Here is an 18,343-nt window from a genome sequence, read left to right on the forward strand (position 1 = left end):
AGGACTTGACAGTGGTCTGTGCAGCAAAGCAGGGGCTCTATGGCTGAAATGAGCTCCTGGGAGAAGGATTGCTTTCCACAACAATCGTCACATCCACCATGGGATGGAGAACTCTTGAGAGGGAAAGACCATGATCCCAGGAAGCAAGAAGCCATTAGAAGACCAAGAATCATATATACCTACTTCAAATACATATACTAATCCTCAGTATTAACTGAAACTCAGGAAGAACAGAGAAAGGCAGAGTGTGTCACAATCACATAAAGCAGGCTAAAAATGACGTATCAAAAGAAACAAGGAGAAAGGCTGATTAAAGACAACTTCTAGGGGAGTAATTTTCTGTCTTTTACAGCTCTTTTACAACTAGCAATTGCCTGGCTACAGTCGCTCTTTATTCCTGTGCTTTAGCTATCAAAACACAAGAGAAAACCTTGTCTTAAGCTCTTGCTGTGCTCTTTGAACTAGTGCCTTGAAATTTCACAAGCAAAAACTTTACACATTAATCACGCATGCATGAATACACTAAGAAGGTAATTAATTATCCTTTAAAACTGAGGTACTGGAAAGAGTGAAATAGATGGATTTATTCTCTTGAAGGTATATGCACAGTGCTTATCCATAAGAGGCAAGGTTGGGGGTGCTCCATCATAAATCACTTCTTAAATACTGCTGAGGTGCTTGGTGGTGTACAACAGCACTTAGAGCCCTAAGGAGGCCCAGGACAGTCAAGCAGTCCATAAAATTAATCTGTAAAAAAAGCAAGGGAAAGCCCCTGGCACAGCTGTGCAGCACCTTGTACAGAAGAGACCACCTTGGATCAGAGTGAGCCTTTGGATGTTACCCTACTACAGAAATGCAGAAAGCTCTCACCTCAAAAGTAAACCCACAAGCAGCAGCTTAAGTCTCTGCTTAAGAAAACTAAGCAGCGGTGGAATTGCTTACCCTGCGTTTCTGAGCTGTGAAGATTTACTTGCCATCAGATGACATTAGACTTCAAGAGTCTATATGGAACTGGTAAAATCTCAACCACTTGAGTTGCATTTGACACCCTAAAAATGGGGATACAGATATTGTCCTTACTTTCATCTGCAGGGTGGTTATAAGGACCAGTGTTACTAAAGCAGTTCAGACGCAAAGGGTTAACTCCAAGTGTCATTACTGCTACAGAAAATGCTTAGCTTTCAACACAGACAAAGTACAGCCATAAGAAAAATCATTATGGACACGTCATCTTCCTAGCAGATAGAGCACTCTGGACACACAGTCCTACTACCCTTCCTCAGACAGAACACAGGTCACTTCCCTGTCCAGGCTGCAGCTGCTCCAGACCATACATAGTGCATTGGGTTTGCATTGCAAGGTTTTGAGGGTTAGGGGGGACACTGCTGTGGGAAGGTGCTAGAAGCCTTCCCCATGTCAGACTGGGCAAATGCCAATGGCTCCAAGCTGGACCCACCACTGGCCTCTGGGATAACATACTTAACAAGGGGAGAAAAGCTACTGTGCAGGACAGACAACTTGTGATGAACAGACCATGACCCCCATTCCTTGTCCTCCTGCACTGCTGAGGGGGAGGAGGTAGAGAAACTGGGAGTAAAGTTAAGCCCAGAAAGAAAGGAGGGGTGAGGGGAGGGAGTTTAAGATTTGGTTTTATTTCTCATTATACTGATAATAAATTAATTTCCCCAGGGCAAGTCTGTTTTGCCCATTACAGTGAATTAATTGGCCAGTGATCTCTCCCTTACCCTTACCTTGACCCACGAGCCTTTTGTTATGTTTTCTCTAGGTGGAGTGGGGGTGTGGTAGAGCAGCTTCGGTGGGCATTTGGTGTTGCATCTGGTGTCCAGCCACAGTCAACTCACCACACACAGCCTTCCTAGCACACCCAGGTCACACAGAAGGAGGGAAAATCCTTGTCCTCCTAAATCTGTACTATGTAATCCTGTGGGCCCAGCTCATCGGTCGGGGCTGAGGTTACTTTTGTAGATCCAAACAGAGCAAGTTACTGTGCAGAAATATTTTGCATTTTTCTATCAAATAATATATTGACTTAATTTCTTTAAGTCTTAAATGCTTGGTAAAAGGGGGAAACAGACTTTCTTCCCTTTTTTTATCCTTAAGAAGATAAATCTTTAAATGTTAAGTAGGTGCCTCATTTCATCCACTGACACTCAGAAGTTACCTTAATGTGAATGAAACATCTGTAAATATCTCTTTATAGACATCAAGATGATTCTAGTGTATTAAGTAGTTATACCTAATCAAATTGACAGCGATTGAGAGGCTAAGCATAAATTCTGTGTCATGGGCTTGGCTGCCGTTTGAAAACTGATTCTGTCCCACCAAAATTCATATTTTCCCCTAGAAGCTGATTCTGTGCTCTAAACTGGTGATGAGTATGTACTGGAAGCATTGTTAAACATACGCCATTTTATCATATAATTTTGAGCTTTCATGGGAGAAACATTCAATTACAAAGACTGCAATATTTGGACCTACAGCTCTAGTTTTATGCCATCTAAAAGCAAAACCGTTTTTAAGAAACCCATTTTACTGCCCATGGTGCATTTTACATATATCCTTGCTTTTTACAGATCCTCAGGTATGCTAATTATCAGGATTGATCTTTATAAAAGCTTTTCTTCATTTTGATGTATTTATTTTACTGATTTATACAGTCTTTATCATCATGCCAACTTTGTTTCCACTTATCACACTAATGCCTTTTCATTAGTACTGCCCTTAGGTTATGAACTGACTGCTCAGCCCTGCAATACTGCAGTGGGGAGAGGAGAGGGGGTGGGAGGGATATTTTTCTATTACTTTCCAATTACAGTCTGATGGCAAAACTTCAGTAGTACATAAGGCGCTACAGAGGAAGCTCTTGGGAGCCACCAGTATTTTAAGGATGGGCCATTGCTTACTAAGCTTGCTCTCTAGCCTGAGAGCCAGTTCAACACCGGAATCACTGCTGACGAAAAAATAAACACAGACTATGGAATACACAGCCTTTTCAGCAAGATTTTTGAGGGACTGAATAGACTATGTGAACTACAGGAATACTTGTCTCTTTTCCTCGACTCAGTTGGATAGCAAGATAGGTGTTGGGGGAGAGCAGGTTCTATGCCGGCTCTTGGATTCCTTCCTAAGAAGCTTACGGGAAAGCCTGATCTGCGTAACTAAGCCAGTCTTCTTACCTGGACCAAGTGCTCATGCAAGACACTGAGGACAGCTCTTTTTCTGAGGCTGAGAACAGAACTATAGAGTGCCACCTGGAGTAGAACAGCAATTCCATCTTTATGACACACTAAGTGTAAACATATTTTTTGCCTATAGATTACTCCCAGGAGAGCATTAGAGTGGGCAGCTGGTCCTGCATCAAACAGACGTAGAAGGCATGGGAAGAGTCTTGCCTGCATCCACAGTCATCACCAGCTTTAGGTTAACACTTGCTGTGACAGTCTGAGCCTGAACAGTGCTATAAAATCCTGAGAAGATTAACAAAGGACACATTCTTCCTCCAGAGGAGCTGCAGGCTGCAAAAGCATGGTTTTTCCTTTGCTCAGAGCTGCTATCACAGCGAGTGCTGACTACAGCCCCTGACTGCTCTGGAAAGCCTGCTTCCTCCTTGGGACTGCCTCTGGATGAGAAAAGTGAAAGAAGGACAGATTTCAGGTTCAGCTTCCAGTTCATCAGAAACCAAGGTAACTGCCAGCCTTTTTTATGAGTGACTTTGACAAAATGCTGCTGCAAGCAAAATGTGTTTCAGCACTGCACCTTCACCAGGGGAATTACAGTGTTCTCATTAAGATGATAGAAATAAAGAGCTGAGTGGCAATAAATGAGAAAAACAGGAAAACAGTGTGGCATGACCCATCTCATAATAAAATGGCTCGTGCAATAGATATTCTCAGATATATTCAAAAAGGGATCTAGCTCATGCTCCTTTCTCAACACAATAGGAACTTTGCCACAGGCTGAGATGGGATGAGATCCAGTCTAATGCGTGCGTCACATGCAGCAAGGACCTTCTGGTAGGAATCTAGGACTTCCTTGCCACTATTCAGAAAGTAAAATAGTTTTAATGTAGAAATTGTTAATGCATGTCCAGCTCTGCCATGGGACATTTCGTTCATACACATGGAAAGGAACACTCCTGCTGATTTAACGTGCAGGATGACAGGAGAGAATAAAGAAGTTGTTAACAGGACAAAATCTGCCCTTTGGAAGTATGTCCCTGAACACAATCTGAGCAGATTCTGTGCTTTTTGTAAAACAGTAGTGCAGCAAGATAAGCAAATCACACTTTTGGTGGTCCTCACCAAGATGATTATTTAGAAGACAAAAGGTTCCTAAAATCCCTTCACAAATGACATTTTCCTTGCTTACCAGAAATCAGCCCAATTATTCTATCTCTATTTATCATACACTTACAGACTTTTGTTTGCATGATCATGCCCTAGTCCATAAGCAAAGGAGATAGAACTGAGCCTATGTAAGTGGGGAGGACATGTAGTTACATGATTACCAAAGGAATCAAGAGGGTTACTTTTATTCTGGTTCTGCTACAATTCACTGCCTGAGCCGGGCAAGTCACAGACTCCACTGGGTTCGTTTGGATTTCCTTCTGTGAGCTTGGAAAGCAGTGACAGGCTGCCACCACTGTGCTCCATGTCACAGGAAAGGCTGTGAATAAACAAAACTTTAAAAACAGTCCATGCCAGTGTGAAGTTACTCTGTAATACAACCCAGGGCTCAGAGGGTATCACTAACAGCAGCCCCATGTCTGGGAGGAATACCGTATGTAGCAGTATGCATCAGGTTTGAGGTATCTAGACTCCCTGGAACCAAAGGCTTAGTCCTCTGGCAGGATTAACACAGCCCTTTACCCTTGGAGACAGCATATAATTCTCTGTCATCAAAATGTTAACCAAGGAGCTCCTACAATAACATCTAAGCTCAGCCTGTGCTAACCAAAGTACAAGACCAGGAATGTATTACCTCATTTTCCAGTCTGGGGGGAGACACAAAAATCCCCTTCCTCTGAATCCCAGCCAAGGCAGCAGTACCTTTACCTGAGCAATCTATTCACAACAAATGACCCTTGAAACATTCAGCTTGTTCCAGAACAGCAGGCTACCAAATCACAGCACAGATCCCGCCAATGGAAGACAACATCTTACAGAAGCCCAGGGAGATTTGCTGCTCAAAAATACCCATTGTTTGGGCTTTTCATCCATCCCACTTCAAAACATTGTTCTTCCCTAATCCTGCACTCATTAATGGACTAGATTTCAGTGTGGAACAATCTCTCATGCCTTTTGGAGGAAACTATGGAAGAGGAATTTAAGAGGAGGGCCCTGAGCACCTCTCAGAGGTCACTTCAGAAAGTGGTGGTTTCCAGAAAGGTTGCTGCTAGATTCATGTCACACCTTAAGAACAAAAGCATCTTTTCCTTAGGAGTCTTCCTCCTTCCCTTGTCACTACATTTTATACAAAAGGCTGGCAGATCCAGTCTTAAACCTCTGTTAGATTTGTTGTATTAGCCTATAAATACTGGCTTGAGGTTATCCAAGGGCTTTTCAACACTTTTGTGAATGAAAATATCTATGCAAGAACACTGCAAAGTTTTTGTTGTTGGGGTGTTTTGGTGTTTTTTTTTTCTGAGAGAGAAAACAAGCCAAACCCAATGTGCAGGTAACTGAGGAGCACCTCAATGCAGTGCGCGTCTGGTCCATGAAGTTAGAATCCCAGACTGGTTTGGGTTGGAAAGGACCTTAAAGCTCATCCAGTTCCAACTGCCTGCCATGGGCAGGGACACCTTCCACTAAACCAGGTTGCTCCAAGCCCCTTCCAACACAGGTGGTTTCTGGACTCAAGTGCACATTGCTGGGTCATGTTGAGCTTCTCATCACTCAACTCTCCAAGACCTTCTCCTTAGGAGCTGCTCTGCATCCATTGTCCACCCAGCCTTTAGCTGGGCTGGGGATTGCCCTGACCCAAGCACAGGATGCTCTCCACAGGCTTCATCCCACACTAGATTCAGCTAAGCACACTACTCCCCAATGTCACCAGCTGCCCACCACTCTTCCCCTCTTCTGCTTTAACTGACAACTGTCTTCAGGGAAGATGCTTCAACACTTGTGTGTTGCTATAATACACAACAAAAAAGCCTCAATGTCCTAGAGAGAAAGAAATGTGTGTGGAAAGGAGTGTGTTGAGATACACTTACTGACAAAAGCTGCCAGATCAAAACACTGGAAAACACTTCAGTATTTAATTAAAAGAGAGAACAAGGCAGAAGGCATTACTGTCTTGCAAGGTATCATTAACACGCAAGCTTTGGTGGAGCCGAGTATACCTAACGAAGAGGGAAGATCAATCTGCACCACTTCTCATCTCTTCACTTCTCCAATCAATCCTTTCAAAAGAAACCCTTGTGAGCTAAAATTTAAAAGTCTATTACCCTCCCTCACCCCCTTTCCTGCTATTTATTTTCTGAGAGCTTGTTATTCAACAGGAAAGTTCAATATGACACAAATATACAATGAAACTTCTCTGAAGCACCACAGCATCTAAACCTGTCTTCCAGAAGCACCCAATTCCCCCCAGGTTTCATCTACAGCACTAGAGCTTTACAGAAAACATGAAACCATTTAATTACATTTTGAGGAACTTCTTCCACAAAGTGCTCAGGAAACAGAGTTAAGCATGCATCAAAATGGCTGAAAAAAAAAGGTTTACCTCTTTTTTCACTAGCTTTCACATCCAGCTCTGAAAGATGAGTGTGACCCGATGCCTTTATCAGCAGAACAGCACCATACTTCAAGCTTCAGAATGCCCATCCTGCAAATCTTTTTTGCTATCAAATGAGGAATGATTGCTGCTCATGGACAACTTCATAGCCATGTGCCATCTCTACTTTATCCGCAGCAAAGGTAAAGATGACCAGCACAGCACAATCATTTACAACCATAAAAGTTGCCCTAAGAGATCTGCCCAATGGCCTATCAAATTTAGTCCCCAAGACAGAAACCTGTGCCAGAAAACACATCCAAAACTCATTAAAGATAAGCCTTTCCATCAAACTCCACAGGCTTTGAGTTGAACTGCTTTATGAAAACAAAAAAAAAAGTGCAAAAATAATAAAGCTATAACCCAAGTTGACATTTATACCACCACACACCTACAGGCAATTGTGCTAGAGATTGGTTTAGGATATCAAGAGTCTTTGGGGTTTTTATTCTGGCTCTTGTAAGCATTTTCTTAGAATGTGTAAGACTCAGGGATGTGACTTCATTATCTAGACACAGGGTCATTCCTAAGACTTTAATCATTTTTTGACATTATGATGTACTTTATCCCCTTATGACTGAAATCTACAGGGTAATTGTAAAACACGCAAATAAAAAGTAATCTCTTATTCTATGTGTGTTACTTTCCCATTTCCTTGCTGTCATGCATTGCTCAGGAACTGTATCGCAAGGCAAAAGGGAACACCACCCTGCTAACCAACTTTCACAAGCACTGCAGACCCACTACTCTAACCAAGCAAAAACTGAGCTCTGTTGGCTGTGCTCCTCTGTCTTTCCTAAGGCAATCTTCTGAATTCATCTGCAAGATAACTTCCTAATTCAGAAGCTACTATGTACTCATCACCAACCTGCCTGAGGATCCCTACCTCTAGTTAGCAGCATAAGCGTTCCTTAACAGCCCAGTTACCAATTTGCCTTTTAGGACGGGAATCCTTTAGAGGAGAAAGCCTCTGCTTCAGGTACTTAGCAAAGTGATCATATCAGTCTTAAACGCGGGGCAAAAAGGCCCGCTGCTTACGGTGGCGCTCAGTAAGCGATACCCGCACAAACCGAGGAGGCATTCCGCGATCTTGGACAATTACTTCAGCAAGAAGAGTGCTAAAGCCACCGAGCTCGTCGTTACCTGCGCTCGGCAGGGAAGCCGCCTCTGGATGCAGGGAGCCGCGGTGTACCGTCTTTCCGCACCGACGGCGGCGCCGGACCCGGGGAGGACCCGCCGCCGCACCGAGAGTGCAGACTAAGGCAAGCCCGGCCGGCACAGCTACCCCCCCGCCCCCCCGTCCCCGACCCTCCACAGCTACCCGCGGCACCCCCCGCCTCCCTGGGGTGCGTCGGTACTGACCGGCCGTGGGCACGTCGGGGACCAGCTTGAGGGGCCCGATCTGCCGCAGCTGGAACGCAGTCCGCACTTCGTGGCAGCTGGGGGACTTGCCCGCCGCCACACCACCGCACAGTCCCGCCGCTGCCAGCAGCCACAGCCCCAGCACCCCGCGGCTCCCGTCTGCGGCCATCTCGCACCCCGGCGGCCGCGGGCCGGAGCGCTGCGGGGCGCGGGCCGTGTGCCGGTCCCGGAGCTTCCCGCCCGCCTCCCGCGCGTCTCCTCAGCGAGTGCCGCCCGCCCCGCCCCGGCCCCGCCCGCGGGGTGCGAGGGGCGCCACCGCCCCCCGCCAGCGGTGTGAACGGGACAAGGGCAGTGATTGTGCCTCTGGTGAGGCCGCACCTCGAATCCTGTGTTCAGCTCTGGGCCCCTCACTACAAGAGAGACACTGAGGTGCTGGAGCGGGGCCAGAGAAGAGCAACGGAGCTGGTGCAGGGCCTGGAGCACAAGTGTGATGTGGAACGGCTGAGGGACCTGGGGGGTTCAGTCTGGAGAAGAGAAGGCATATACATTATTCTATGAATAGAATCTGATCAGTCCAGTGCAAGGGCTTGCCGCATTAGGAGACATAGACCCCTCTTTGCGCAGAGACCACCTTGGGAGTAGCCAGTATCACCATCAGAAAGGTCTTCTGCAATCTTTTCCCTGCCCTAAGCATACTTCAATATCAACTGCTTTAGCACACATTTCAGTACAAAACTATGCTCAACAACCATGAATATTTTCCATTTCCCAAAACCACTCAATTTCCAGAAAAACCAAACCCAAGAAATCTGCCACAAACAGCCCCGTAGGCACAGAACCTTTCAGTCATATGGAGCATGTTACAAGCTGAAAGAATTACTATTGTTTGAAGCCATTATGTCTGATTTCTTTTAAGGTTACTTGCAACTCTCAAGATGCTTCTAATGAAGCTCAAGGAGCCCACCTGCAGCTAATATAACCATTGCACACTCCCATAGGTAGCAATGAGAGACTGAGCTTAGTGGTGTAGATAGTTCCCCAAGTTGTACTTTCATAGCTGAAGTGCAAATCCTTTAAGCGATTTGCTTGTATTAACTTTGTTCCTATCAAGACAGCAAGAGATTAATTCTCTCTTTTCTGGAGGAAAAAAAAAATAAGAAAGACCAATTTGATTCAGAATATTTACCTTGTAAAGTAAGAAAACAAATTGGAAGATCAAACCAGCTGTATCTTCAAGATTCTACATTCTAAAGCAGAGAAGGAGTCACCTTAGAAGCCTTCTGCTCACCCACATCAGAGCTGCACCCTTTGCTTGCCCTGCAGCTCTCAAAGGTCACCACAAGAGCCCAGAACAGTAGGGAACAAGAGAGTTCACGCAAACGCCTGACCACAGCAAGTCCAGAGGCACTGAGAAAGGTTAACTTTGTTCTCAGCTTGATATGGGTTATACTGACAGCAAAGTTTAACTTAAGCACACACACACATTAACAGGATCACACCCCAAATCAAGATGGCAATAGGCAGATTAGAGAGAGATGAGGGAATAAGCAGCGAAAAAAAAGAACTCCTTGGCTGCTGTCATGGTTTAAACCCAGTCAGGCAACTTGCTCACTCATTCCCAGTGAGTGGTGCCAGGCTGATAGCAATCGAGCCCCCCCCGGGCTCTCCCCTTCCCCACTCCCAGAGGAACGGGGAGAAGGATAGAAACCTACCTGTTGTCCTTGAACCCAAGGAAGTGGAACAAGTTGCCCCAGTTCCATTTTGTCTAACATCAGACCCAATCCTAAAAAACTTTATTCAGACAATACTCTCATTGACTTCAGTGGGAGTTCTGGCAGAAAAGGAATGGCAGGATGATGGATCCTGGATAAATAATTTACTTGACAAATAACAGCATTATATGGCATAGACATTATTCTATGAATAGAATCTGATCAGTCGAGTGCAAGGGCTTGCCACATTTAATTCATCTGGATTTATTACCACTTTTTCAGTGGGTGGCAAGTTCAAATCTCAAGTGGCTAATCCTTTTCTAAAGCATGATTTTAGTGCCTCATCTTTATATGATGGGTGTTCTTCACCAGTCCTTTTTCTGGCTGTGTTAAAGCTCATTGCTTATTTGTATTTTTAATTGGTCCTCATATTGCTAGCAGTGGACAATCCATTACATTATAATCTCAAGGCTTGACAGGCCTGAGAGGTGAGACCCTGTGAACCTCATGAAGTTCAACAAGGCCAAGTGCAAAGTCCACTGCATGGGTTGGTGCAATCCCAAGCATAAACACAGGCTGGGCAGACACTGGATGGAGAGCAGTCCTGAAGAGAAGGACTTGGGGGTGTTGGGTGACAAAGAATCTCCCCATGACCCACCTTCAAGTGTGTGCTTGAGCCCTGAAACCACCTGTATCCTGGGCTGCATCCCCGAGTGTGAGCAGCAGGTCAAGGAAGGGGATTCTCTCCCTCTGTTGTGCACTGGTGAGAACCACACCCTCCCCCCCTCAAGTCCTGCATCCAGCTCTGGGGGGCAAAAACACAAGAGGGACATGGAGCTGTCGGAGCAAGTTGAGAGGAGGCCATAGAGATGCTGCGAGGGCTGGAGCAGCTCTGCTCTGGAGCCAGGCTGAGGGAGCTGGGCTGGTTCAGCCTGGAGAAGTTTTGTACTAAATACACTGAGAAGTGTTAAAGATGGACTGTTACATTTTTCTGGCTGAAGTCTGAAATTTTACCACTCAGCAAAAAATAGTAGATCCACACACTGTTCACTGATTGTTCTTTTAATATATCTTATAGACAGTAGAAAGGGACAGAGAGAAGTTTGGGACTAATACAGGAAATGGGTATTTTGTAATCACCGGCATATCTGAATACATTTAAAATGCCTATTTCATTCAAAGAAATATTCTAAAATATGCTGCTCTGAATCCCCCTTAACAAGATGGTCATTATCACCTTCAGTAGTCACAGATGATGCGCATGCACACACACTCTTACAGCCCACAGCTACATCCCTGACAGCTCTGCATCTCTGAGCTGACACTTTGCTACCACTCCTCCTCCCTGACACAAATTATAACCTTCTGGCCCCAGTGAGCATGCAAGATTGGTGCTTAAACCCAAAAAGTGACAGGTGCCTTGGAGTCTTCTCCCTACAAAATGACTATCAGACTTCCCAAAGGACTGAGAACACTCACCACAGGCATAATACAGGGGACCCCAAGTAATTTAGGCCCTATTTCTTCAAAGCTTGTGCTCCACATACAGCAGGGCAGTCAAATTGACTTTTGTGGAGGTAGTCAGGTGTTTAATGACAAACACATGCTTAAGTGCTTTGCTGGAAGAGTACTACAGATAACAGAAGAGCCAATTAAGCAGTTATTGTACATGACATTCTACCATACTTCAGCAATTTGCTTGGAACATCACAGTTTACCTTGTCAACAGGTATATTGTTTTTTCACAAATGAATATTTATTAACCATACATCACTGAGATCTGTATCAGTGCTTCATACAATGAGTAGCAATATAAATCTGCCCAAACAATCCCCTCAGTCTTAATCCTGCTGAAGTGACCACAATACTCAGCATGAGCTTCGGATGCGTAAGAAAAGACGGGATCAGGCCTAGAAACAGGGTTTTGTATGCCTGCTGCCTCAGTCCTTCTCTTGTTGAATATAGCTGGAGCTATGCCAGCAATTTAAATGAAAGCTGGGCTAATTCCCTTATGGTTAAGATAAGCTCATCTTCAACACTGGACTTTCCACCAATGGGCACAAGGTCTGCCTCTTAGAATTCAGCTGCTTTCTGTGTGCATCTCTGCCATTCCAGCCAAGCTACTAACTTGGTCTTTAAAGCCTTGTTTTATCTTTCAGGGTTTGATTTTCCAAGGTACATGTTTCACCAAAGCACCTGAAGAACTCAGCTGACTACTCAGAATTAAGGGACCCGCTTAAGTCAGTGGAATGAGCTCAAACCACATGCTGGTTTTTATTTAAGAAAACCAACTTAATCAGCCTCAAAAGAAATGCAAACTCCTCTGCTCTGAAGGATCTGTAATGAAGACAAGTGGGTAGGGCTTTTTCTCCACATTTTTTTACGTTTTTCAGGTTTTTTATTCTTTAAATCTATTTTCTAAATAATATATTTCAAGTCAGAACAAACTTTAAAGCGAGTCTGAAATTTGAAATGTGTATTTAAATGGTAAAGAAAAGTCACACATGAAATATCCACAACTATGCCAAGACAAAAAAGAACTGCTAGAAAATGATCCCTGGTAATATTGACGCAAAATATTCTCATCCTGTTAAAGTGATGAACACTATGAAACTAATAGAAAAGTTACCAGCATAGGCATATCATTCCCTTTTGTTGTTTAGAGATCCCATTTCCTCCTCTTTGCACGCAAAGTACTGAGTGCAAGGAGAGTATATGCTGCCATACCATGAATTGTTTCCTCTGTTGTATGTACTGCACATGGAAAAAATGTGTGCAGACCTTTGTGAGGGTCAGAATACACTATTCCTGAGCTGCCTTATTATTTCATGGGTATTTTTCATTTAACCAGACCCATTCAAACGCAGAGTTTACAAGGGCCAGTTGTACTTTTTCCAGAGCAAAAAAACCCCATGCCTGAAAGGCACAGCTGTTAACTATATCCTAACACTTAAAAAAAGATTAGACCACCAAAGAACTACAACAGAAATACAACTCATGCAACAACCCTACACATCAGGACAGCCACTAGTTAATAGGAAAGTTTCACATTTTCATAATTTCCTAACATTTCTTTTTAACCGTATGAGAGCAATTACTTTGGACTAAAAATCCCTTAGCCCATTGGCTTGTCTCTTCTGGCAGGATCAGACCTACTATGCTTATTTAGAGATAACACCATGTGCAACAGTTCTCCCTCTCTAGATCAACATCTCAAATCACACTCTGACCACCAGCAACTGCTATGTATTTTCTATGACATCAGCTGAAAATATCAGCCTAATCCCCAGAACAGCTTCTTTTTTGTCATAACAAGACTGTCCTGAGAAACAGGCACCTGAAAAACAATCACACTGGATATGCAAGGGAGACAAATACACACAGAGTTTTCTTACAACATCTCCCAGGGCTGATAACTGAGAAACATAATGTGAAGGTGACTGCACGGTAGCAAACGCTTTTCCTATCTCTGTAATACCAGCTCATTCTGTTTGAATTCTTCCTAAGCATCCTGGTTACTGAGCAGCTGAGATGAATGTAACTCTGCCCTTATCTGCATGGCTCAGCATACAAATTAAACTGGGACAAGCAACAAAGTTCTGAACTTGATCCTGTGAGAAGCTGTCACACAGCCTAAGGAAAATCAAGTAGAATACTCAAGGAGTAAGGGTTGCATAATGTAAGCAGAAGTATTTAGTTCTAGTTTCACATACTTCAAAAGAGAATTAATGGAAACAGGTTTTATGTGACCAGTCAGTAACTTACTGCACACCTTTCCGAAGTTCCTCCCCCCAGCAACATGAGCATAACATCACAGTGAACACCAAGAATTCACAGCTGATTCCATGAAATACCAGCATCGAATGCACAGGATTTAACTGGCCCTCTCCAACTCCTTCTCTTTAACTGGGAGGACTGATGAGAAAGCTACCTGTGCCCAAGAGTCCTTGACTGCCACTTCCAAGACTGTAATCCTCCTTCACAGTTCTTAGACTGCACAGGGCTGCATCAGAGGTTCTCAGTAGAACACTTCCAAGTACCGCATTCTCTTATAGCACTGAACTTCATAAATATCATTTTAAGAGAACATTTTTTGCTCTCTGAAAAGGTCCAACGGGCTAGACACGCAGGACAGAGGGATATGCAGGGATGCAGCACCTTTGCTATGAAGACAAGCTGAGAGAAATGGGCTTATTCAGCCTGGAAAAATCTCTGTGGAGACTTTAGAGCAGCTTCCAGTGCCTAAAGGGGCCAAAAAGAAATCTGGAGAGGGGCTTTTAACAATGGCCTGTAGGGACAGAACAAGGAGATATGGCTTTAACCTGACAGAGGGGAGAAATCAGGGAGAAATTCTTCCCTGTGAGGATGCTGAAGCGCTGAAACAGGGTGCCCAGAGAAGCTGTGGCTGCCCCATCCCTGGCAGTGTTCAAGGCCGGGTTGGACGGGCTTGGAGCAACCTGCTCTAGTGGAAGGTGTCCCTGCCCTTGGCAGGGAGTTGGAACTGAACAAGCTTTAAGGTCTCTTCCAACTCAAACCATTCATGATTCTATGATACTGCAGGTTGTGACAAGGGCATACATGCTCCATTGAGCCACTGTAATGCAAAGCAGCCACCCCCTCTAGCTCCCACAAAATTTTTGCTTAGGACTTACATAGTGCCACGTATTCAATAGCACATTAAACAGTGCCAGATTTAACCTTAAAATATGCCTCAAAAGCTACCTGTAATATCTGATAAACTTAAAAGGACTCCTGGCTGTTTCTTCCCTGACAGGTAAAAAAAAACCCAAGTAAAATCACATTGGACTTTAACTGGATTGTGAAATAATTCAAAACAGCTTTTAAAAATCCAATCTGTTCCTCTTGAAAAACAGTGCCCTTAAAGGCTTAGAGAATGGTACAAGTTCATCTTCCAAAAAGTACTATTTCATAACAAATTAAAAAGACGACACAGTACTTACAGTACAAGTGTGAATAGCATGACTATAATACTTGAAATACTTTCTTCTAGCAAGACAAAGTGCCCCAACTTTCATTTGTCTAGCTGGGCACTCAGAAAAGACTGTTTTTAACTATGTGTCAGAATTTGAAGTTAATTAAAACTAATTGCCCACTGTACTGTAAGTGATGCCAGTGCATTTTCAAATAGCTCTGTTTCCATGGGATGATTTACTTGACACTGGTGTCTCTCATTAACTGAACTGGGGGGTTGCCTTAATTGTATTGTTCCAGTTGTTTATCTTCCCTTTCTGCCTTGCAACTTTCCATGAGAGGTCATAAATAGCAAAGTTCAGAGCTAACACTGACACTTTATCAACATGAGAAAAATCATCCTAGAATATAAACTAGTTTGTCAGAATAAATGAACTCCTCTGACATCTTACATTACTGTTACCACCAGCCACCACTTTCTCTCCTCAATACTTACGTGTTCAGCTTAGTGGCAAAACTTAACAGCTCAGAACCACTGTGCTTCTTAGCTGATACAACATAATTCATTATCCTTACCATATTGGTGTGAAATAAAGTATATCTCCTTAATGAGTGCAAAAACACAATCAGAAAAGATACTGCTGCTACTCCCACATATCACTAGCGTATTTGCAGACCATTTCAACTTTGTGTAATCCGGGGAGCAAGTCTCCACATACTGGATCACAGCAAGTACCTCTTCCCTTCATGGGGAGGGTAGGGAGGATCCAAACCCAGGGTTAAATAAGGGTAAACATACCCAGGCACAAGTTTCTGCAGCTGTCATCCAGCAAGAGGGGTGGAGGACCGCAGCAGCAGATGGGGATTATGTCTGGAAGGCACACAGGAAAGGGAGGAGAAGCCTCTGGATTTCCAGCACAACACAGGCTGAACCTAGTGAAAAAGCATAAACCTTCCTGCAACTATGACTCAAGCAGAAAGCAGGCTGGTTGCCACCACACATGTATGGCATAGCAGGTTCACATGACCTGCTTTTTTTAGTTTCTGAACTAGCACATGTGCTTTCAACTCATCCAGCTTCCCCCCATCTGACACCTACAAAGCATGCTAGGACCAAATTTTGTAACTGAAAGAGGCTGGACTTGAGGAAGAAATTGTTTACTATGAGTGTGGTAAAGCACAGGCTCAGGTTGCCCAGAGAGGTGGTGGATGCACCATCCCTGGAAGCATTCAAGGGCAGGCTGGATGTGGCTACAGGAAACCTGATCTAATTGAAGATGTCTCCATTCATTGCAGTAAGTTAAAGTAGATGACCTTTGAAAGTCCCTTCTAATCCAAACTATCATGATTCTATGATTCAAGAACTGTTGCCAGCCTCATGGCATCACACCTGCAACACGCAGTGTGTTGGTGGCAACAGAGGTTCCCATGGGAAGCCTTCTAATGCACGGCACAAGAACCACTCCTTTCCTTACAATTTGCCTATAGAGGTTACATCCGGGTTCTAACAGTAGACCCATGTGAAGTTTACTACGCAGCCACCATGCAGCACCTGCCTTTGATCAAAGCATGCTCCAGACAGCGCACGCCGCATCACAGGCACCAGCAAACAGGAGAGGCCAAGTAGGTCCTGAATATAAACTTCTGTTGCTACAGGAAAGTTATTATAGGGGACCAACTGATGTATGTTTATATTGCATGGACCAAGAACATGCCTTCAAACTTATTTAGCGCGAACTTGCCTCCTTGCCTGAAGTCAAATGCTGAATGGGCAAGAATCCTATTCAAGCTCAGCTCCAAAGATCAGGCGATCAAATACGACAGATGGGTCACTCTCTGGATAGCCAGGCACTTATTGTGTTATATTTCTGAGTAAGAGCCTCTGTTAAGCTCCTCAGTACATGCCCTCCAGGACTTGCATAGAGGCACCCACTAGTTATATGAGCTGCTGCAGGGGAGGGTTGTGTTAAAAGATGCTGCCATGGAGACTGACAATCATTTACCAGTAAAAACTGCAGTGGCGAAAGGAACAAACAGACAGACATGAAAAAAAACACCACATTTCTCTAAGTCTGACTTCCAGATGTTAGATCTATACTCTACTCCTAGTCCAATTCATAATGAAGAGCAACAGCAGCTTGATAGCCTGAAGGCTGGAACAGCAACAGCCAAACCGGCATAAGCCACTGCTGAAGCGTGCCAGGGAAGTTGGCCTATGCACTTTGAAACATGTTTAAAATATGCTATTTCTCAGGAAATGCATGTTGAAAAGAACTTTTTCTAATTGGCATTCGGTGTTGTGAGCTTTAGACAACCACCCCTGCTAAAGGTCTCAGTCTACAATAAACATTTCCAATGGGAGAATTCTGGAGAACAAATCTGCAGGAGAGCTGCAAAAAGCTTCGTAGTTCTATAATGCTGGGGCAAGTCCACTGTCCTCAGCTCCCCTCTGATTCTGCCCAATGCATTCACTCCAAATGGACTTGTGGAGGTGTCCCTCAGAACAAGAGCTGGATATGGTGGAATTGGGCAGGTCTCTTGCATGACTTGGCCTGCGGGATCCTTGTTTGGGTGATAGTCAGCACCTTCCCAACCTGAGGAAGTATGGCAGAGAATCAGAAAGATGAAAAGGAAGCATACTGGGCTACATTTAAATGTATATTGCATGTTAGATATACCACTGCCTTTCTCAACTATATTTAAAAACTTAGTTTTTTGGTTAAATATTTAAAGTCATCTGTTACTGTTTTGTCTTACACTGTAGAGTGACTTGCATTAGATCTGATGAAAGAAGAAATCCCAGAGCTGGAAAGCATTTTTCAAAATGAGAGAACATGAATGAAACAGCCCAATTAAATTTGTGTGTCAGTGCACACTCTTCCCTGTTAGTTTTGTTCACAAATACTACAGCAATTGCTGCAGTTCCTCACATAAGTGACCTAGAGGAATTCAACCCCTTAAGCTTCAGTCCTACCAGCTCTTGCCAAAGTCCCCTGATTTCAGTAAGTTTTTTTTGTTGCAGCAAGTCTGTATTAGTGGTTCTAGCCAGTGGATCAGAAGTTTAAATTGCAGCTCATTTGGGGAGGCATCTCTGCAGCTTTCTGGTACATGAGTTTCATGGTGCTTCCACTAACAGATGGTGTAACAGGCAATGACAGAACACCTCTGCTTGGAGGTGAGTCTGCTGCACCCTCCCACAGCACACACTGCTCCCCAGGATACTTAGGCAGGTCCTGGCTTCATCTGCTAGACCCTGAATTTTTCATGCACATGACTAATCTCTCTTCTCCAGAAGACTGCAGGGAAAAGCAGATGAGCCCTGAGCAAGTATAAATTAATGCTGACATTTGCTGGAATAATGTACTCTCTTGAGCCTCTGCATCTATGACGCCAATCGAGGCTGTTGGCGACATGAGTTTATAGGCATCTTCCTGCTAAATCAGAGCATCAGCTGCACAAATCAAGCACTTGGGAGACATCATGAGATTTGTGATGGTCCCTGAAGGACTCCAGGTCCATAAAGCCATAGCTAGATTTTCAGC

General features: G+C 44.1%; 1 protein-coding gene across 4 annotated transcripts in view; it reads right to left on the reverse strand.

Annotated features, from left to right (window-relative positions):
• The window catches only part of LOC133275458 (glypican-5-like), a 382,437-nt gene that overhangs the window by 327,256 nt on the left and 36,838 nt on the right, over window positions 1-18,343 (reverse strand). For 2 of the 4 annotated variants that reach the window (XM_061465423.1, XM_061465422.1), the window contains exon 1: window positions 8,158-8,399. The exons of the other annotated variants lie outside the window; for them this stretch is intronic. In XM_061465423.1, the coding sequence (XP_061321407.1) occupies window positions 8,158-8,326 (169 nt within the window). In that variant the 5' untranslated portion in view covers window positions 8,327-8,399. Of the gene's footprint in view, window positions 1-8,157; window positions 8,400-18,343 lie in introns of those variants that run through there. 4 annotated transcript variants of the gene reach the window in all.

Source organism: Pezoporus flaviventris, unplaced genomic scaffold, assembly GCF_033815535.1.
Source record: "Pezoporus flaviventris isolate CSIRO_AGI_PZ_B2104156 unplaced genomic scaffold, CSIRO_AGI_Pfla_v1 ptg000040l, whole genome shotgun sequence".
Lineage (NCBI taxonomy): Eukaryota > Metazoa > Chordata > Aves > Psittaciformes > Psittacidae > Pezoporus > Pezoporus flaviventris.